The sequence below is a fragment of the Alosa sapidissima genome, chromosome 5 (genome assembly GCF_018492685.1).
Source record: "Alosa sapidissima isolate fAloSap1 chromosome 5, fAloSap1.pri, whole genome shotgun sequence".
Classification (NCBI taxonomy): Eukaryota; Metazoa; Chordata; class Actinopteri; order Clupeiformes; family Clupeidae; genus Alosa; species Alosa sapidissima.
The window spans coordinates 35165660-35188240 of NC_055961.1; the positions used below are offsets into that span (position 1 = coordinate 35165660).

At 39.9% G+C, this 22581-nt stretch overlaps 2 protein-coding genes across 15 annotated transcripts in view; one reads left to right on the top strand and one right to left on the bottom strand.

Annotated features, from left to right (window-relative positions):
* The window catches only part of ncor1 (nuclear receptor corepressor 1), a 71285-nt gene extending 67607 nt beyond the window's left edge, over positions 1-3678 (top strand). For all 12 annotated transcript variants that reach the window (XM_042091142.1, XM_042091135.1, XM_042091136.1 and 9 more), the window contains 5 exons: positions 335-468; positions 713-766; positions 1373-1585; positions 1851-2021; positions 2542-3678. In XM_042091142.1, the coding sequence (XP_041947076.1) occupies positions 335-468; positions 713-766; positions 1373-1585; positions 1851-2021; positions 2542-2777 (808 nt within the window). In that variant the 3' untranslated portion in view covers positions 2778-3678. The remainder of the gene's footprint in view (positions 1-334; positions 469-712; positions 767-1372; positions 1586-1850; positions 2022-2541) is intronic.
* A 2224-nt stretch (positions 3679-5902) lies between these two features.
* Positions 5903-20784, bottom strand: LOC121708475 (transient receptor potential cation channel subfamily V member 1-like). 3 transcript variants are annotated; one of them, XM_042091164.1, is made up of 16 exons: positions 20733-20784; positions 12216-12443; positions 11774-11910; positions 11515-11667; positions 11304-11441; positions 10922-11220; positions 10637-10813; positions 10310-10465; positions 10140-10217; positions 9982-10052; positions 8888-9053; positions 8683-8749; positions 7920-8284; positions 7035-7156; positions 6666-6769; positions 5903-6561 (listed from the first exon to the last, which is right to left on the bottom strand). In XM_042091164.1, the coding sequence occupies exons 2-16, from the start codon at positions 12422-12424 to the stop codon at positions 6428-6430; spliced, it is 2376 nt and encodes a 791-aa protein (XP_041947098.1). In that variant the 5' UTR covers positions 12425-12443; positions 20733-20784; the 3' UTR covers positions 5903-6427. The 3 variants fall into 3 exon arrangements, with proteins under 3 accessions (XP_041947098.1, XP_041947099.1, XP_041947100.1); XM_042091165.1 differs by lacking the exon at positions 20733-20784 and adding an exon at positions 12669-12702; XM_042091166.1 differs by lacking the exons at positions 5903-6561; positions 6666-6769 and adding an exon at positions 6780-6946.
* Positions 20785-22581: the final 1797 nt, after the last annotated feature.

A 22581-nucleotide genomic window follows, 5' to 3' on the forward strand; every position in this document is an offset into this window, starting at 1 on the left:
GAGTGTCTATGCTTCAGTGATTTAAGTGAGACCGAGATAGCGAGAGTGGATGGTGTGTGTATGTGTGAGACACACACACACACACACACACACACACACACACACACACACACACACACACACACACACTGTAGCCTGGCATACGAGCTCTGCATGCCCATAGGGGAATGAAGCCCCCTCCATGCCACTCCTAATGTGGCATCCCAGTGGAGTGGAAAACGGGCGCCGTGCCTAGGGGTGTTTTCGGTGCCCCCCCCATCCCTCCTTGTCCTCTTTGCCCCCATCCCGCGTCACCTCTGCTCCCCTGACCCCCGCGACCTTTCTCTGGTTACAGGACGGACTCACGCTCGCCAGGCAGTGGCAGCTACCTGCCCTCTTTCTTCACCAAGCTGGAGAACACTTCCCCCATGGTGAAATCCAAGAAGCAGGAGATCTTTCGTAAGAAAGGTGTCGGTGATTCTGATGTTGGTACGAGGATACCTTTCTTGTCTTTCACGTTACACGAACTTCAGAATCAAGTTACATGAAAGAAAGTTACATTTTTTTAAAATGGAAATGCAATGATAAATGCAGTTCTTATTCAAGCTCTCTTTTGACCCCTCCTACTTACTTTTTCTTTTGACCCCTATCAGAAATGTATCAACTTATTTCCTATTTTTGAAGTTTTTTTGTCAACTAAGCTGTAATGGTGTGTGTTTATTTCTCATTCCAGGCAGTGCACAACCAGGTACAGAGATCTTCAACTTGCCTGCAGTAACCAGCTCAAGTAAGTCCTACTTCAACTCCCTTTATTAATGCCCCCCCCCCCCCCCCCCCCCTACTGCCTGTGTTTATTTACCCCTCCTTGCACTACTGCAACTGTGGCACAAGAATGTCACTATATTGTAAAGTATATGTGACATTGAAACTTGAAGTACCCTCACATCCCGGCTCTTCAGGGTCTTAGCACATTAAAGTCGGATGCAGAAAATTATAGCCTGATCCAAAAAATGTATTGACAGGTGCAAGTTTTGGAATTTGTGTTTCACAGCAATTTTGAACAACAAATACAGACTCACTGGCCTTAAAGATAATGCATACTTTCTCCCATAAAGTGCAGGTCTATAAGGCTAGGAATATACCTGCTGTTAGACCAAGCGTACGCGTATGCGACCTGCACCGTCCTGTCAACATACTCGTTGCCGCATACGTGGCCAAAACGCATGATACTGGAGGTCTTAGCATCTTAGCATCACCTCACGTCCACGTGCGCGACCGACGCACCAAATGAACGCAGAATGCGCATGGCAGCCATGATGCGTAGCAGCAAGTATAACTCAACCCAAACCTGTCTTTGTCTCTGTCTGTGTGTTCGTGTGTTCTTGCCTCTCAGGTTCCGTGAATCCCAGGAACCACTCCTTCAGTGACCCGGCCAGTAACCTGGGCCTGGAGGACATCATCCGCAAGGCGCTGATGGGTAATATGGAGGAGCGGCCGGAGGAGTCGGCCCAGGCAGGGGGTCCCCACGGGGGCAGCGCCAGCAACCCCACCAGCATGGCAGCGGTCAATGAGGGCCGGCAGGACGCCAACCCCTCCCCAAACACAGGTACGGAAGGTTTACTACGTATAGCTGTGAAGTGACATTGAAAAGGTCTTTAAAAGTCTTACATTTAACTTGGAGAACCCTGGCGGGTACTTTGAACACACACGGACACACATAAACAAACATGTATGCACACACAAATACATGAAATCAATGAAGTCTTTGATCTACTTCATTTATGAAATAACACTCCATAGTATGACCTGTGATCAATAAAAGCTGAGTGTTTGCGAGAGACAATGACTGACCATTCTAGTTTCCTCAACAGGGAAACAGAAGCTGCAGGGAAAGCCTAACAGCCGCAAGTCCAAGTCGCCCAATCCTGGACAGGCCTTCGCTGGGGGGGAGCGGCCATCCTCCGTGTCCTCCGTCCACTCTGAGGGGGACTACCACCGGCAGCCCCCCGCCTGGGCCTGGGAGGAGCGCCCCTCCTCTACAGGTCAGAACCGCCAAACACTCAAATCCTATAGAAACGTGTTGTTGCTGTTATTATTATGGATTAATAAGTCACTTTGTTATTATTGTTATGTGTTATGTATTAATCACTTTTACTATACGAATTGTTTATGCTATGTCGATGAAATTTGCAGTGAATATTTATATGTAAAGCTAGATTTAAAAAAAAAAAAAAACCTCAACAGATTTGTAAAGGAGAACAAATGGCATAGTGCGTTTTGGTTGTGTAGACCTGCTTGGTTACTATGCTCTTGTTAAAGCTGCGTAGCTGCAGTCTGCAGCTGGTGAAGTGTCAACAATTCTGTTAGACCTCTGTGCTCCTTAATTAGACATGAGCTGGCCAGAGGAAGGCTTGATGAGTCCCTCTCACCTGCGGAGTGTTGAAACCCATGCATCCTGTTACCTCCCCCTGGACTAGTGTTGTGTACCTCACCCCACTCAGCTTTCACCCCTTTTGTCCTCTCTGCCTGTCCGCTGTTTCACCCCCCTCTCCTTCCACACAGGGTCCATGCAGTTCCCGTACAACCCTCTGACCATGCGTATGCTGAGCAGCACGCCGCCCACCTCCATGGCCTGCCCGTCGCCCTCTCTGCAGTCCCAGCAGCCTCCACCACCCACGGGCTCCATGCCCTCGTCGGGAGCGCCAGGGGGGGCGCCGGGACCGCAGCCAAGCCGTGTCTGGGAGCGCGAACCGCTCCTGTCGGAGCAGTACGAGACCCTGTCAGACAGTGACGACTGAGCTCAGCCACGAGACCAAGGACGCCCCCCTCTATCATAAAAAAACAAAACAAAACAAACCCTTGCATCGCCTCGCTTCTGGGCCCTGAGGGAACAGCCCCGTCCCCCATGAACCCCCCCACCTCCCCACCCCAGTGCGGGTCTGCGCCACGCGCCCCCCACCTCGCCCTGCCACGAGCCTCGAAACGCAGGCGGAACTCTGCAGGGAACTGCTGGGGTGGCACTTTTGGTGCGCTAGCGCCCCCTGGTGACACAGCCAGTGGAAAATAAGGGGCACAGACTCCTGACACGTTGGATGTTGCCACGATGACAAGTATGTTAGGAGCTTCTTTTTCTTCTTCTTCTTCTTTTGTTGTTGTGGAGAGACTTAACCACGTCACCTGGCCGGGGGAAAAGGCAGCTTAGACTTGTGTTGGCAGAGGTATGTGTCAGTGTGTATTTTTTTTTTCCTCCCTCTCCTTCCTTTTTATCAGTTTTTAGTTCACATTACCCAGCCCCCCTATCTTTGCTGTTCCAAACAGAAATCTGATTTTTTGTAATTGGTCTGTCCCATTAATGACAGAAATTACCAAACTAATGACACCTCTGCACCATTGTTGCACTTTTTTTGCTTTGTAAGCTTTGACAGATATAAAGGCATACTACCTAATATAAGTTATTTAAGCTGCCCCCTGAAGGGGTTCCTTAATTTGATTTCATCAGCAGTCGGCATCACCCTCGGACTTCCTGAGTTCCAGTCCATCTTCTCCGGTTGCAGATGTCCTATTTCCTTTAGAGTATGGTACAGCTCTGTCATGCGAGTGGCTTGTCAATACCATTTTTTTTTTTAGTCTCTTCATGGCCAGAGGAAAGCTGATTCTCTCTTTTTTGTCATTTACGTTAATAAAACTCATTGTCTCGCTCCTGGGTCTGGTGTATCATTCGTTCATGTGCCGATGTGGTTTTGTGAAGGATCGTTCTTTATTTTTGCCCCAACTGAATGACCGTTGAAAAATCAAACATTCTGATTTTTGTTCAACTTGTGTGGGAAAGCCTTTGTTTTGCAAATAGGAATATGTTCATTTTAAAATATGGTTTGTAGTTAGTACCATTTTTCCTAATGTTCAGCAGTTGAAGCTTGTGTTGGTGAGGAATAGGAGCTCTGCTTTCCTCAGACAGTCTTTAAGAACATGGCAACTTTGAGAGTTGGCTTATTGGCTGTCTGTTCCAGAGTTAGAGAAGAGGATGCATACCCCTCTCTTCTCTGTACTTGGCTAGCTTCAGGCTAGCTACAGGCTAACTGGAACAAACCCACTTCCAGTGAATTATGGTAAGCTAGGCCAGCGGTGTCAAACTGGGTTATTGCACACAGAGAGAAAAGGAGGCTATGTATTCTCTTATCTAACTTGGGTAGACAGCAAATAAGCTAATTTTCCAAAAGTTGCCTTAAAGTTCCTTTAAGGTTTGGGTTGCCAGAACAATAGCCCTAGGCTGCAGACGGAGGAGACTTCATGAGCCTTGAATAAGGTTGTCCAGGTCATGTAGATTGGAAGGGTTTAATCACATTCAGTCTGTCAATATGTACCACAATACACAATGGAGATTACTACTGTTGCATAGTGGAAGCTGAAAAGCATATACCCAAGGCATATAATGCTCCATCCACCACAGACGTCACAGACACCGATCATGTGAAGAGATTTTTGAACAGTTCATTAGGTGACAAGCTTGGTGCTTCGAATTCCCCCCAATGATTAGGATTTGTGTATTGGTAAAAGATTTCGCACTAGCTTGGTACTACGTGTCATGATTGTAACATTTCCCAGGTTAAAGCTACAGCATGTAATGTTATGTTCTTTTTGTTTGTTTTTCTTCTCAGTGAGTCATGTATTAATGTTGGCAAATGTCATCAAAATCTTGTACAAGTTAAGGTCACTGAACAGCCTCGCCGGGCAAGAGTTATGTTCTCTTAGTGAGGCTCTGCCTGTACATGAGCTACAAATCAATGCTTAGTTCACCACAGTGTCAGTCCAAAGTGAGAATTGATGTTATGGGCAGGCTTTACTTTACACTAGGTAGATTTAAATGTACCTGTGCACTCTTGACAGCCTTAACCGTTCTGTAATGTGTATGAATGCTTGTAGTAAGACATTAATAACCAACAGCACATTGCGTTTTCAATAAATGGCTTTTATTTTTCCAAAGGGAGAGAGCAGTTGTCTCACACCCAGGAATATGAATGAATCAATTGAGTCTGCAAACAATACTTAAAATACATGTGGTTTAAATGATTATATATTTTTCTTCCTATCCTATGTTATGCAATAAGGAATGTTTGCAGTTCATCACCATAAATGTAGTTGAATACATAGTAGCCGGGCTCAACTGAAGACTGATGATGATTTTGGGTTAGTATTTATTCCATGTGTGTTCTTCAGGAACTGCTCCTTTTTATCTGGCTAGCCAGTACTACGCAGAACTACAGGCAGACTGTGTTCATTAGGACAAGTCACTTCGCACAGGTCAATAGAAGTGTTTGGGTGGACAAGCGCAGACATCAGCTCCACCAGCCATGGCAGACAACCGTTTGAGAGGGTTTTTTTTTTTGTTTTGCTAGTGTGGTGTGTGTTTGTAAACCAACCAATTTTAGTATGCGGGGATGTACTGTTTACAAATCCTGATTGAAAAAAAAAAAAGAATCTTCTGTTCATTCATCTGTTAAACAATCCTTATGTGACTGTGAGCAACAAAGACAACTGCTGTGTGGAAACTGTGCCTAATGTCGATAAGTAGGGGTCCACTGTGTGCTTGGGTTTGCTTTTGCTTTGCTGCAAACAGGTCTGGTCTGTTATAGACTTGACATTTTGTTTTTTGTTGCTTATGACCTGAAAAAAAAACAGCCTACCCTTAAGCTTGTCTCTGGTCCTGTCTTATAAGGATACATTTTATTATAAACTTTGACATTGTTATTCACCCTGTGTCATTGGGCAGGTGCGTACTTTGGCAACAACAAATTATAATTGATACTTGAAATCTTTTTCAAACAACTGAACTGGTTATCACCAATTAAACCCTGCCACTTGTGGTGCAAACCTTGCAGTGGTTGCTTTTTCATTAGTTGAAAACTGAGACTTGAAAACCAGTGTGTCTTCTGTTGAAAATTAATGTTTGTATTGCACAATGTCTCTTTAGTCAATTACAAAAATTCAGACCAATCAATAAAAGTAGACTGTACATACTGAAATGTTATCCATTTATTTTTCTGATCACACAGCTAAAGCATTGTATTGTCATCGTGTCTTGTATGTGCTCTTTAGTACAACATTGTTACAATATTCAGGAGGATTCATTCATGCAGGGTGTCACAAGTGGGATGAGAAGACATCATGAATGACCCAAGGAAAATTATATGAATAGAATTACAGGAATGTATTAATGACTTATATTCTATTATTCTATATTATTAAGCTAATGGTTGAAAGCTACTCCTGGAGACAGTGTACACTGATATTCTCATGCACACTCACATTTACAACTGTAGCATAACAGGTCATTTTCATGCTTTCTGTGCTGATTTTGTAAGCATAGCATCAAACATTGAAATCAATGGGAGTGGTAATCTATCTCTCTCTAGGTCAACATAATATGAATGTATGGGAGACACTGCCCTCTTCAGGCCTGGTCAGGTGACTGCGGACTCATCTGCTCATGGTCAGAGTTGGAAAAGACGCGCGCCCTGAAGCGAGTCCTCAGAAGGCTCCAGCTCTTTTTTTTCACCGGTGACTCCGCATGCTCTTCTCCTGCCACTGGAAAATAAAGAGCTTTGACTACCCCAAATAAAGATTCAATACCCCCTTTACCTTCCCTGTTTGTTGACCGGGTGTTTTGAGTTTGGTCGTGCACGTCTTACCCTTCTCTGGTCGGGGTGCAGGTTTCTGCCTCCCTGGATCCTCACATATGGTGTCCTGCTCATTGTTAAAGTTCTCCCAGTCTTTCACCTGCGACTCCTCAACTCTGACCAGGAAGTGCACACAGACATCACTTTTGACCAATTACTAGGATGTGTGTGTGTTATTAGACACACAGACACTCTTCTGTTTCCTAACATTGGTGTTGAAGTGTTGTTTACTTCCATATACATCCTGGTGTAGCTATCTACTCGCTCTACTACCAGATAAATTGACTTTGCCACTGAAAAATATTGCAATCAATTAGACTTTTTTACCATCATGATATATCAAAGCTTATATTTTCTCCATGTGTCCAAATATAGACTCACCTGAGGCACCATCGTCGGTTATCACCTGCGGAGCCACCCAGGTCTCTCTCTATCCCAGAGCGCAGCCTCCTCCTCAGGCACTGGGGAAGAACCCTCTCCATGTCTAAAATAGTAATAGCCCGCTGTGGAGCACACAAACCCTTACAAACCTACAGGCATATGTACATCATGATGTTCCCTAGAGAGGCCTTTGTGCACATCCCAGGTGCGAGACAGAAAAATCTAAATGCTTTAGAAGTCCACACACTTCGTGGTGGTTTATTTTCTTACTTTATTTTATCATGTTTGGCTAATGAATGAATGACGTTTCAACCTACTCAGATTCACTTTAATATCTAGCTGACATTTTGATGGTATGTCCTCTGCACTGATATTTTAATGTTCAATGTGCACTTCAGGCCAGGGCATTTGGCAATACTATAATAACACGAGCAGTCATGGCACTGCAGACCCTCCTCTAACATATGGATCCTGATCTATCTCAATAATCAGGTAGGAGGACTGAGACACAGGTTATGTTATACAGTATGTCTTAATTGGGCCCCTCAATCATATGCCATGGGCTTTGTTATTCACCCCTGATATCTGAATGAGGCCTCTCAGTGAAATAACACAGTTCATGCTTTGATGTTATGATCATGTGTGGTAATCATGCTTTGTAATTGGCATCTTTTTTCACAGCAAGATGCCTTAAATATGTTGATGGTTATATCATATTTCTAAATCTCAATCATTTCTTTTTTCTCTCTTCCAAAATGTTCTGATATACCAGATTTTCATACATTTCACAATATTCATGTTTACTGGTAAATAAGCTGTATAGAGATTGAACAGAAAGGCAACACATTTTCCATCATGTTTACTTTCTTTCCCTGTCTGGCATACCTGTAGTTTCCAAATGCTCATGCTCTCCTCTGTGAGTTCCTGCACAGTTTGGCTCATGAGGGCGATGAGCATGTTGAGGAGTAAGATGTAGGTGAGGACGATGTAGGAGATGAGCAGCACATAGAACACCTCCTTGTAGCGGTACTGCTCAGTGAACTCCAGGTCCCCCATGCCAATGGTGAACTTGAACAGCTCCAGAGCGGTGAAGTAGAAGTTGTTGAATGTTGGCTTGTCACTGTCACCAGAGTCACTGTCAGGCTGATGTTTGATTGCTGTTTGATTGATGTTTGATTGAAATGTTTGATTGCTGGATGCTGAGGTTGTGTTGCTGTGATCTTTTGGCGCATCCATTAGTGTGACCACAGCTGTAGGAAGCACAATATAACGTTATAATGGACATGCATGTAGTAAAGGCTAGTTTCATGCTGTATCATTATAATATTTACATAGAGAACACTTTCTGCTCTTTTGTTGTAACTGTTTCAGTTTATTTTTGTCATTGTGGAAATACTATATAAAGCTTTTCTCATGTAAACACAACACAAGCTAAACATCAACTTGCTTTCTTGGGTATGTTGTGTTATACTGATAACTAGTGACATACTAATAACAATATTTTGATGCAATTTTATCGAAACTCCTTGAGTCACACTGAACATTCTGGGGCCAAGTGGATAGCACAAATCTGTACCTTCGGAACAGTTGAATATGTACTAATATATGGCTATAATATGTGAGCATAGAATTAGTGTGGCCTTAATACCAGCTGAAAACCCAAAGAGGAAGACAATGTAGACCAAAAGGAAGCGCAAGATATCACCAAGAAGTATCTGTCAGTGTCAGAGACAAACAAGAAAGAGAGAGAGAGCTGTGATATCAATTGTGTGAAGATATCCACACTGAGTTGTAAACAAAGGCAGACATCTTGGTTTTTGAGGAATGTGTGGGGTGGGCACTGGGCAGGGTACCTTCTGTATCATGACGCTGTAGATGCCCATGTGTCTGAAGCCTCTGGAGAAGTACAGCAGGTTGAGCCACGACAGGGCCAGACTCAACACCAGAAAGCCCAGGTGCTCCGCCTTGCCACACCAGTACAGCACAAAGGAGATGATGCACAGCAGAGCCTGGAGGAAACTAGGGGGCAAACCTATGACAGTGAATAAAACTCAATGGACATTATTCACACTGGCTCACACACAAGTTAGTCTTTATCTTTAGTTGTCTTTAGTTGTCTGCTGTACAGCACTTTGGTCAGTTTATGCTGTGTTATTCTGTTATGTTAAATGTGCTTTATAAATTAAACTTACTTACTTACTTACTTTACACACAAAAACAAAAGTAGAACAAGGTTAGGAGTAGGTAAACTGGTTGACCAACAAAACTTTTCAAACAATTCAAGTTTTATTTTTCCTTAGAATATGCTTACATTTGATCTCAACTGAAAACCATCACAATATGAGTAGGTATAGTGCCCAGTAACTTAAATCAGGAAAGGTGATTTGAAAGATGAGGAGCAAGCAGCCTCTATCAGGAACAGCTGAAGCTTAGATCAATATTACATAATTGTGTATGCTGATGTTTCAGAGTGAATCTCTATCCCTTTACCCTGATATGATCAGAAGTGAGCTGGAAGCAACATGGGCAAAGCCAGCTTAAAAGCTCCTTGGCTTGCGGGAATAAAATGCTACAAATTATGTTTGAGACATTGTGGGTATCATCAATATCCCGTAAGTAATTTGATGCCCCAAATGTCTTCCACTATGCATTACCAGGATGCACTGCTGCTATCAGCACAGCTAATAGTTTTTTTATTTGTGTAGCCATCTATCTAAAAGGTCTGAAGGAAATTAACACAAAAATTACAGGCACATTATATAACATTATTACAGAAGTTACTGTAATTGAATTTACATCATAACTTTATATTAGTGTTAATGGTGGGCTGACTTTCTGTGTACTAAGTGATTTAACATCATTAAAAAAAAAAACTTTTCAATAAATGTTTAAACAGGACATATTTTATGTATATTATATATGAGATGTGTACTGATTGCAAACTTACAAAATCAGTTCAAAGTATCCATCGATCAGCAAAGACTGCAAGTTCGGACATCTTCTTTTGATATCTAGTAACTGAAAATAAAGAGGTGTTAGTGTGTTCCATCAAGAGACTGCAGGACTTACTTCATGGCAACTAGTCCAAATAAATGAATACTGTACCTCCCTGCAGAATAAATACAATGACCCCCAGAATGATATCTGCTGTCCTGCTGCATACAAGACTCTTGCTTCAGTGGACTTGGGTAAAAAAAAAAAAACAGATTTGGTTATGGTCATTAGAGGAAAGTGTCCAGACAACATCAGAGATAATCAACAGAAGCTCAACTCACCATTTTTTTGTTTCCAAAGTATGCAACACAAGTGAAGATGAAGACATACAGAAGATACATGAGGAATTTGAAGAGAAATATTCGATGTGCAAATCTGTCCCATTTCTCATCCAACAGTTTATTAAGTGGCTCCACTTGAAGCATTTCCAGACGATTCTACAGACAGTTTGATATCAACTTTAACCACAGCAACAGTTTAAATGTATGAAACATGTCCAACAACTGGCTGAAAACTAAGTACTGAAAAGGCCTGCAAAAACTGAAAAATTGTTGCCACTGTTCAGATAATGAGTTGTTTTAGGGAACATTATACATGATGTTGCTTACGGGGATTTCGCTGCCATAGACAATTATTTCCAGCACAGAGTTCTGCCCGTATGAATCCAGAGATTCCAGGTCATATAGCGAGCCGGAGACAGGCCCATAGGCCCACTCTATAAACTTGCGGGACAGGCGAGTGCTTTCCTGCCCTTGGATCTCTCGATGCATCATGTGTTTCAGCAACTATGGAGAAACATTTTTAATTAACAAAAAAAAAACAAGATTAAGGTACTCTCACCAGATGAGGGAGCCATGTGGTATTTTAATTAAAGACTGATCACATAAAGTTACCTCAATCTTGCCTGTCTTGGCTGCTAGTTTAATTGGTGTGAGGTGCTGCTTGTTCTCAATTTCCTCCAGTTTGGTTTTTGGGTGAAGCTGGGCAGCTTTGGTCAGAATGTGATCATACATCTTAATAATAAAATCTGTGTTCTTAGGGCTGTTATCTGCTACAACCACCAGGGCGTGGAGAACCATGTTGCCTTGTGAGTCTGTCTCGCATACATTTGCTTTCTGATACTGGTTTTCTAACAGGAAGTCAACTATGTCTTTCTGGTTGGTGCAGGCTGCCAGGGAAAGTGGTAACTCTCCTGCAAACAGAAATCACAAGCTTTTATTTGGTTAAGTTCAAATTGACACCATCATGAACTGATTACTACTACTGATATCTCACCAAAATAGAAGCAGGGTCCATCATGCAGCTGAAAGAACTTCCCACAGGCTTTGGCGTGGACATCAGCTCCTTTCTGCACCAGAAGCTCAACAAAGTATCTACTCCTTCTCTCAATGGCTACATGAAGGGCTGTCTGACCTAGAGAACAGAGGAACATTTCTCTGAGCAATTTTATCTCATTTTTCTTGAAAGCTTACTGATAAAGACTTACCTGAGTAATAGCTGCCAGTATAAGCAGCGTTAACAAAGGGCTTCAGGTCTCCCATGTTCTCAGCAATGTCAAGAAGATACTTCACTGTATCATTTTCCCCATTTTTCAGGTTTAGTAGAGCCTTCACCAAGGGAGTTTTACCAAACAAACGATCTGACAGGACATACGAGTAAATACAACATAATGTTCACTGCAATGCCACAGTTGTAGCAGTGATAAATGCATTTATATTCTCATGTGTCTGCATTTGTATTCTCACAGAGAGAGTCAGAGAGCTTTTTGCCGTATTTCTCCAGATGTTCCTGTATTTCGTTAAGCCGGTTGACATCTCTGCTGGCCACAGCATCAAACAGTATCTGCCTGAAGCTCTCCCCAGGTTCAGTCCCCAAAATATAGCTGCCAAAGACATGTTACATTTAAAGTAAACATCTCTCTGTTCAGTAATATTATGACATTGCTTGATTCAGAGTGAAAGAGAGAAGGATACACTGCTTGGTAAAAATGGACACAGTTCAGGACATGTTCCGTATAATTTCAGTATGGCTATTTCTAAATTTAATTAGGTTATGCTGCTACATTTTCAGCTTTAGAGAATCATCATACATAGTCACTAGCACTCCTATTTCTTCAATCACTGGATTCAGTTTATCATATGATTAGTGTTACCATGATGACATTTAAAATATGATGGGGTAGCCTACCTCACATTAAGTCTAATCTCGATATCTGGCGCCCCCTCGTCCTCAACGTGACTGGTGTCCATGGGTCCCTTGTCTTTCCCCGACTTGCCCAGTGCACAATCCAGGAGATTCCTCTTCTTCTCAGCTATTTTTCTCTCTTCATCTGCATTTATCTCTTCTTTACTTCGATCATCAGATTCCAGCATGAAAGTTTGAGGATTAGTGGCCATAGAGGTTCCTCTTCTCTGGCTGACATAGTGAAGAATGAAGGCATATTTAGCTTACAAATATTGTTGACCATTTCTCTCACTGAAAACCCAGATTTATGTATGTTTTTCAATCTTTGCATATTTGTACTCATATTTAAAATGCTTTGGGGCCTAGTGAACTACAAAATCTTGTGAAATGAAGGTCATAGATAGATGTAGGCTCTATAGAGCTCTGGGGCCGTATTCACAAAGCCTTTTATCTTACCACTAGGAGTACTCCTAAATCTCCTGGACCACCAACACTGCATCACTGGCGAAGAGAGCTCAGCGCCGCCTGTACTTCCTGCGGAAACTCAGGCGAGCAAGTGCTCCACCAGCCATCATGACCACATTCTACCGAGGCACCATTGAGAGCATCCTCTCCAGCTGTATCGCTGTGTGGGGCGGAAGCTGCACTGAATACAACAGGAAAGCCCTGCAGCGCATAGTGAACACAGCTGGAAGGATTATTGGTGCTTCACTCCCCTCCCTGAAGGACATTTACACCACCCACCTCACCCGCAAGGCGACCAAAATTGTGAGTGATGCAAGTCACCCCGCTCACAATCTGTTTGATCTACTGCCCTCTGGGAAGAGGTACAGAAGCCTGCGCTCCCGCACTACCAGACTCACCAACAGCTTCATACACCAAGCTGTAAGGATGCTGAACTCTCTCCCTCCTCTCCCCCCTCCACCCTCAGCTACATAACATCCTGGACATTGGACCCAAAATGGCCGCCTGCACTACTCCACTTGCACACTTGTACACTTTACAACTTGGTGTTGTTGTCCTGAAAACACAACACTTCTGCTGCTCTTACATAACTTGCACCACTATGCCACTTTCTTTCTTACTTAGGTCAAACAGAACTACCCAAGCCTTTTATTGGCCTGACTTTGCACTAGTATTTTATTGACTGTCTATGCACAATTTCAACCAAATTTTGCTGCTCTTATTTTTTCATTATTATATGTGCCCTCTTATTTACTTATTTACTTACTTTTTTGTTTACTTGAATGTTATGTTTGTCTGTGGACCTAAATTGGTAAAATATGTCTTGTCTTCACCGTGGGATAGTGAGAAACGTAATTTCGATCTCTTTGTATGTCTGGAACATGTGAAGAAATTGACAATAAAGCTGACTTTGACTTTGAAATCGCACTAAAAGATTTTAGCTAGGAGTTTTCTCTTAAAAGTTATTCACAAAGCCTTTCAGACCTACTCTTAGTAAGGAAAAATGACAACTCCTAAACTAAGAGTGAGTCTTCGTTGCTATGGATGACGTCATTACTCATGCACGAGCTTGACTGAAGTGACCACCTTGATTGGCTGATGATTGTAACGCGGGAATGATTCCAAACACCTCCCTTACGATGATGAGTGACAGGTGACAGGTCTGAGAATGCGTGCGCTACACAAGTAGTGCGAAGGACGGAAGATGATGAATAACTGAATAAAAAGGCCTAGCCTAAATTAATAAAGAGTAAGGCAAAACAAATAGCTAGTAGCCTAATAAAACATAGGCCTACGGATTGATGCAGTAGGCTAGGCTATCTTTGCAACATTATTAAATTAATCTGTCACCATATGCCTACGTTTGCAAAGAGGAGAACATTTTAATTTGATTCACAATGAAACGTTACATTTAATGTACATGTTGACAATGAGTAGTTTTGGTTGTTGTTGGTGGCGTTATAGCATCCCTTTTATGCCTACAATGCAAAATTGTTTCCTCGCGATTGGAAGCTCCTGTTGAGCATACCCATTTCAAAACATCGCAACGTGAAATGCCACAAAAAGCTGTTTGTGAATAGGTCTCAGGTCAGTGAGTTAGGAGTCCTCTCGACTTCTTTTAGGCTGTCCCAGACTTACGTGCTACTTTTAGGTCTAAAATGCTTCGTGAATTACTTTTGCGAAAAAAATTAGGAGTCCTAAAGTTAGGAGTGACACGCCCATTATTTTTAGGAGTTGCTCCTAAATTCGCCACTTAGGAGCTACTTTTAGCCTTAAAATTCTTTGTGAATACGGCCCCAGGGCCCCATTACAAAAACTGAAATCCTATCTTATCTCATTATTACGCCATTTAGGATTTTTGGTATTACAGAAGCGTTTCCTAACTGCATTTATGAAAAAAATCCTTCTTAACTTAAGATAGGAATTTGACCATTACAGAACCATCCTAACTTGAAGAGCTCTTTTCCAAAACGTTATAAATCCATGTTTCAAGTCATGTTATTTAATTGTGTATTTGTGGTAATATCAATAAAAGTGCAGTTGTGTTGTTTTGATTGAGTAAAGATGAATCAAATAACAATAACCCAGTTACATTTCCACTGAAATCACTTGGAAAACAAAATAAAAAAAATAGAAAAAAGAAATCAGGGTTGTGCACAATTTGAATTGCAATTCTGCTTCCTGTTTGCTACCTCAATTGAAATGCAAGTGAAATTCAAGAATTGAATTGGAATTTAAGAGCCAGTTTCAATTCAATTCTGGAATTTTGCACAAGCCTGTTAGAAATGTCCTTACTTAGGAATCCTATCCCCTTCACAGTAGGATAAATGACAGGAGACAACTCATCCCCGTCCTAAAAACCCCTTTACAGCCCATTCCCCCCTGACATGACTCACTTGACTTTCCAACTCTCTCCCCGTTTCAGAAGAATAGATCGACATCCTAATAAGCAGATGAACTGAGAATGTTCCCTTTTGAATTTATAACTAACCACACAATGGATACATTGACATAATATTTTACACTGATTCAGGATTTATCAATTTGGAATGTTTGAACATATGTATGAACACTGTAGTATTTTAGATATTTATTAAAATAGATAAGCGGGTACACCCAGGTAAATCCTTGAACCAGATTAGATTATTTGATATGTATGGCCATATATTGAATTGCACATTTTGTGATTGATTTTTTTCGTCATTCTGTTATTTATTTATTTCATGACATTTTTACTATTTGCACTACCTAAGTAAGTATGAGCAGACATGGGCAGTACTTTATGTATTTTAAATACATATTTAATTACTTTAGCATATTTTGTCATTTGTATTTTGCAGGATTGGAACAAATCTAATGTAGTTTGTAACAAAATACTTTGAGGGATTGTATTTAGAGTATTTCAAATACTTAAGAATCTGTCATCTTTTCTCTAATAACCTAACATTTTTACAGTGCATGAAAATGCACTGTACTGTTCTTCCTAGGCTTTTTATTAGAGTGCATGAAAATGCACTCTATTGTTATCTGATTTATTAGAAATGCACTCTATTGTTATCCGATTTCTTCTTATTAGAGTGCATGAAAATGTTATCCGATTTATTCTTCTTATTAGAGTGCTATTGTTATCCGATTTATTATAGTGCATTAAAATGCACTATATTGTTCTTCCAAGTCTTCTTATTAGAGTGCATGAAAATGCACTCTATTGTTATCCGATTTCTTCTTATTAGAGTGCAAAATGCACTCTACTGTTATCCGAATTATTAGAGTGCATGAAAATGCACTCTATTGTTATCCGATTTATTCTTATTAGAGTGCAAGAAAATGCACTCTATTGTTATCCGATTTATTACAGTGCATGAAAATGCACTGTACTGTTCTTCCTAGGCTTCTTCTTATTACAGTGCATGAAAATGCACTGTTCTGTTATTACAAGGCATTTTATTATTATAGTGCATGAAAATGCACTGTACTGTTATTCCAAGGCTTTTTCTTCTTCTTCTTATTACAGTGCATGAAAATGCACTGTGCTGTTATTCCAAGGCTTTTTACAGTGCATGAAAATGCACTGTACTGTTATTCCAAGGCATTTTATTATTACAGTGCATGGAAATGCACTGTACTGTTCTTCCTAGGCTTCTTATTACAGTGCATGAAAATGCACTGTACTGTTCTTCCTAGGCTTCTTCTTATTCTTCTTCTTCTAACGCGTTTAATGCAGCTTCAACCGTTTAACGTAGAAACTTCATTCAAACTATGTTACGTAGGTCTTACTTAGGACATGGGTGCTATGTATTTTTCAGCTTTGTAACTTTTATACTTTTTAAACTATTAATTAAAAACTAGTCAAAATTTCCCCATAGACTTAACATGGGCTGATGACATCACAATAGAGCCGTTAAGCAATTAGAATCCTATGGCAGGTGTTCGGGCCACCTGGATCAACTGCCAGTCTCAGGCTTTAAGCATACAAACTGGCCCTATTAAGACTACACATCCTGTTCAACTGCTTCCTCTGCCAAAAACTATTTCAAAATAAAAGTCCTCACTATAATATTTTACTGTTAAACAATTTAACCCTTTAAACTACTGAACTTTTTAACTGTTCAGCCATTGTAACTGTTACTTGTCATCAACTATGACTCCTACCCACTGTAGCTAGTTAGCTAAGTTAGCTAAGTAGCATGGTTAGCATAGTTAGCATGCTAGTTAGCATTTTTAGCAAAACTGCTCAAAATGATTAGCTAAGTTAGCTAAGTAACATGGTTAGCATAGTTAGCATGCTAGCATGTTAGCATGCTAGTTAGCATTTTTAGCAAAACTGCTCAAAATGATTAGCTAAGTTAGCTAAGTAACATGGTTAGCATAGTTAGCATGCTAGCATGTTAACATGCTAGTTAGCTTTTTTAGCAAAACTGCTCAAAACGATTAGCTAAGTCAGCTAAGTAACGTGGTTAACATAGTTAGCATGCTAGCATGTTAGCATGCTAATTAGCATTTTTAACAAAACTGCTAAAAACGATTAGCTAAGTTAACAACTAACTAACTAGCATGTTAGCTAACTAAGGTAACGTGGTTAGCATAGTTAGCATGCTAGCGCTAGCATGTTAGCATGCTAGTTAGCATTTTTAGCAAAACTACTAAAAATGATTAGCTAAGTTAGCTAAGTAACATGGTTAGCATAGTTAGCATACTAGTTAGCATAGTAACTTTGTTAACATTATTATCTTTGTTAACATAGTTAGCATAACTGCTAGCAAACATTAGAGCCATTCCAACTGTCAGTTATCGTCAACTATCTACCTAAATAATTTAACCATTTAAACTATCCACCTATTTAACTGTTCAGTCATTCCAACTATATTAAACCTCATCTACTTAGCAACCAATATAGTTTGTTTTTACTCTGTATGATATTTTACATCATATTTTTGAATTTTCATGCACTGTATTTCCTTCAGGAAATGCTTTTCTAGTTCTTCTTCTTCTAACGCAGTTAATGCAGCTTAAACCGTTTAACGTAGAAACTTCATTCAAACTATGTTACGTAGGTCTTACTTAGGACATGTGGGCTTTGTATTTTTCAACTTTGTAACTTTTATACTTTTTAAACTATTAATTAAAAACTAGTCAAAATTTCCCCATAGACTTAACATGGGCTGATGACATCACAATAGAGCCGTTAAGCAATTAGAATCCTATGGCAGGTGTTCGGGCCACCTGGACCAACTGCCAGTCTCAGGCTTTAAGCATACAAACTGGCCCTATTAAGACTACACATCCTGTTCAACTGCTTCCTCTGCCAAAAACTGTTTCAAAATAAAAGTCCTCACTATAATATTTAACTGTTAAACAATTTAACCCTTTAAACTACTGAACTTTTCAACTGTTCAGCAATTGTAACTGTTACTTGTCATCAACTATGACTCCTACCCACTGTAGCTAGTTAGCTAAGTAACATGGTTAGCATGTTAGCATGCTAGTTAGCATTTTTAGCAAAACTGTTAAAAATGATTAGCTAAGTTAGCATGCTAGCATGTTAGCATGCTAGTTAGCATTTTTAGCAAAACTGCTTAAAATGATTAGCTAAGTTAGCTAAGTCACATGGTTAGCATAGTTAGCATGCTAGCATGCTAGTTAGCATTTTTAGCAAAACTGCTAAAAATGATTAGCTAAGTTAGCTAAGTCACATGGTTAGCATACTTAGCATTTTAACATTGTTAGCATGCTAGTTAGCATAGTAACTTAGTTAACATTATTATCTTTGTTAACATAGTTAGCATAACTGCTAGCAAACATTAGAGCCATTCCAAGTGTCAGTTATCGTCAACTATCTACCTAAATAATTTAACCATTTAAACTATCCACTTATTTAACTGTCCAGTCATTCCAACTATATTAAACCTCATCTACCTAGGAACCAATATAGTTTGTTTTTACTCTGTATGATATTTTACATCATATTTTTGCATTTTCATGCACTGTATTTCCTTCAGGAAATGCTTTTCTTATTCTTCTTATTCTTCTAACGCGTTTAATGCAGCTTCAACCGTTTAACGTAGAAACTTCATTCAAACTATGTTACGTAGGTCTTACTTAGGACAAGAGTGCTATGTATTTTTCAGCTCTGTAACTTTTATACTTTTAACTATTAATTAAAAACTATCCCCATTGACTTAACATTGCCCTTTATGACATCACAGCAATTAGAATCTTATACCAGGTGGCCAGGCCACCTGGATCAACTGCCAGTCTCAGGCTTAAAGCATACAAACTGGCCCTATTAAGACTACACATCCTGTTCAACTGCTTCCTCTACAAAAACTGTTTCAAAATAAAAGTCCTCACTACAATATTTCACTGTTAAACAATTTAACCCTTTTTAACTGTTCAGCCATTGTAACTGTTGCTTGTCATCAACTATGACTCCTACCCACTGTAGCTAGTTAGCATGGTTAACATAGTTAGCATAGTTAGCATTTTTAGCAAAACTACTAAAAATGATAAGCTAAGTTAGCTAAGTAACATGGTTAGCATAGTTAGCATGCTAGCATAGTTAGCATAACTGCTAAAAATGATTAGCTAAGTTAGCTAAGTCACATGGTTAGCATAGTTAGCATGTTAGTTAACATAGTTAGCATAGTTAGCATAACTACTAAAAATGATTAGCTAAGTTAGCTCACAAGTCACATGGTTAACATAGTTAACATTGCTAGCATTGTTAGTATTTTTAGCAAAACTGCTAAAAATTATTAGCTAAGTTAGCTAAGTAACATGGTTAGCATGCTAGTTAGCAAAACTGCTAAAAATGATTAGCTAAGTAAGCTAAGTAACAGGATTAGCATAGTTAGCATGCTAGTTAGCATAGTTAGCATAACTGCTAAAAATAATTAGCTAGGTTAGCTAAGTCACATGGTTAGCATAGTTAGCATGTTACCATTGTTAACATGCTAGTTAGCATAGTTAGCATAACTACTAAAACTGATTAGCTAGGCTAGCTAAGTCACATGGTTAGCATAGTTAGCATTTGAACATTGTTGGCATGCTAGTTAGCATAGTAACTTGGTTAGCATTATTATCTTTGTTAACATAGTTAGCTATCTACCTAAATAATTTAACCATTTAAATTATCAACCTATTTAACTGTTCAGTCATTCCAACTATATTAAACCTTATCTACCAAGCAAATAATTTAACCATATAAACTCATCATATTTTTGCATTTTCATGCACTATATTTCCTTCAGGAAATGCTTTTCTAGTTAATTCTGTATATCAGGACACCTTACAGGATGTTATTCTGTCTGTCCCCCATGTTGCCAGTCATTTATGTAGGCAATAGGCATGCATTTATAGCACAAAAAGGGAAATGCAGTTCAGTTTAAAAAGAGGCCGACCTGTTAAATTTGTCGTTCTACATTCATTGGTTACGAAAATGATGGTGGGTAGTATGCCATGTCAGTGGTTCTCAACTGGTCTGGCTTTGGGACCCACAATTTCCCATGTTCATAAAGACGCGACCTATATATATTTTTTAGTGTTCAAGCCAATGGATAAGGCGAGCTACATGGTAAGACAAGCAAAGTGCCTGTAGGCCTATTTGTTTGAAACATGCAGATGTTTGGCATTAGCCTATTTTGTGAAGTCTTCAGCTCTTGATGTCACCTTTCAAAGTACTCGACAAGTAGTATGACTTTGACAGGGGTGCCGTGCCTACTGGTCGGGGTTCGAACCGGCAACCCTCCGGTTACAAGTCCGAAGCACTAACCAGTAGGCCACGGCTGCCCCTTTACAATTAACATTTTTATATGTATTGACAATACAGAAAAAAAGTACTAGTACACCATCCAAGTTTCTAGAGTCATTAATATTAAAACACCTCTACCTCCAGCAGCCGAATTTAGTAATCTTCTGTATTTCTGGTCCAGACATTCTATAACCCTAATTTAGATAATTAAACAATATTTCTGAGCCGAGTGCTACACCTGCATTATACTGATGTATGTATATCAAATCTCATTAACAAACCATCCAAATAAAATGACTACTTACTGTACGTTCTTCCTGCATTCGTCTTGCTTGCATAAAAGGGAGTGACTTTCTTTCTCTCTCTCTTTCTCTGAGAGTGCATGCGTGTGTGTTGTGTGTGTGAGTGAGAGAGAGAGAGTGAGAGAGAGAAGGGTTGGGCTTTGTAATAGCCATATCCTTTCTCAGGACTTGATGGGAAATTGATCGATATATGCAATAACATATTGCAGAGAAAAATGATTCAGCATGACAATCTGTTCTGGGAGACAAAAAACATAAACCCTACAGTTAAAATGTTTCAAATGACCCGGAAAGTTTTCAGCCCATTTCAAGTTTTCCACATTATTTTGTTATGTTAATATGTTATGTTTTGTTATGTTTTGTTATAGTCCAGGTAAAGTAGCATTTTACGACAGACTAATTGTAAAATAATTCTTTGCAGCTTAGATAATTTCTATGAGGTGTCCAGAACAACATACTAAAAGTCCCAAGAAATCTTAGTTGAGGAAATATGTTAAATTCTCATCAATCCGAGATGTGTGCCAATAAGGCCAGGCAACAATACACCCCGAGGGTATTTTGTTCCTTTACTCATATCAAAATGATACTTTACACAATGAAAGAACCCATGAAAAGTAAAAATGTTTGTATTACAAGTTTCTTTGAAAATGAATTTTAATATGCAAATAAGCTATACAATCGAATATGCCCAAAATACACCCAAATAGACTTAATTTTCTCCTTTGCTCCTACCACAGTAAAACTTTAAATAGTGAAAGTATACATGAAAAGTAACTTTTTTGTATTACAAGTTTCTTTTGAAATGGATTTGAATATGCACATGAGATCCACACTTTTTGAATATGTCCTAATTTGCATAGGCAGAAACACAATTCATATGTATGACAAATACATCGGCCCAACCTTCATCCAATCATCCTACTGCCAATGGGTGATGGCAATGCTGCTTTTAGACTGGCCTTTAACCTGAAAACTGTCTTGCTTGGTAGTACCTGCCAGGGGTATAATCCCCTCTGGTATAGTCTTCAGGGTCACGGAGGCACACAAGCCTCCCCACCACGACAAGGTCAACAACAGTGGAGGGAGTGTTTGTTATCTCTCATAACACTGCAAAGCTACTTTCTACTTTGACCGTAAAAATTATTATATATGTGGCAAATGACCCAGGTAAGTGACTTCAAATGTATGGTGTTTATGCATAGGTTATAACTTACTGAATGGACATGAATGTGCTAGTTATTTGGCCCCTGTTTTTTTGTGACTTTATGGCTTCTTTATTAGGCCTAGTGTATGTCATTAGCATATTTAAAATTGATTTTTCCAAGAAACTTGTAAAACAAAAATGTTACTTTTCATGTACACTTTTGATTGTAAGGTTTGATTGTGATAGGAGTAAAGGGGAAAAAAGGAGCATGGTCCCCTGGAAGAACATTTTTAAAACAACCCCATGATGACTTTTGGGAGTTCTGTGGAAGGAAATGGACAGATTAACTTACAAATAGAGTAAGATGAATTAAATGCATCTTGCTGTGAAAAAGATGGCAATTACAAAGCAACCACACATAGCGGACCTGGGCCCAGTTTCCCGATAACGACGGAGACACACTCTTAAGAGGGTTTTCTACGATTCATCTTATGATCGTTCCTTTGGTTTTTCCGACTGTTTCCCGAACATGCTCCTAGCGTGAACGCGCGGGCACTGCTCTTAAGATGCTCTTAAAGGAACACGCCACCCAATGTCAGTAGTAATGTTCTTACCTTAACCAGAGAACGTCTAATAAGGGGAGAACTGCCACTCTCGGAAAACTTCAGGTTTTTGAACTGGTTGCAGTTCCTTCTGTGGTTCCACATG

Coding starts and splice junctions, on each gene's coding strand:
- LOC121708475 (XM_042091164.1), bottom strand. CDS start 12,424: ATGGCCACTAATCCTCAAACTTTCATGCTGGAATCTGATGATCGAAGT. Junction 9,054..9,981: donor GGATACTTTGAACTGATTTT/GTAAGTTTGCAA, acceptor TTTGCCCCCTAG/TTTCCTCCAGGCTCTGCTGT. Junction 6,770..7,034: donor AACCGACGATGGTGCCTCAG/GTGAGTCTATAT, acceptor CTTCCTGGTCAG/AGTTGAGGAGTCGCAGGTGA.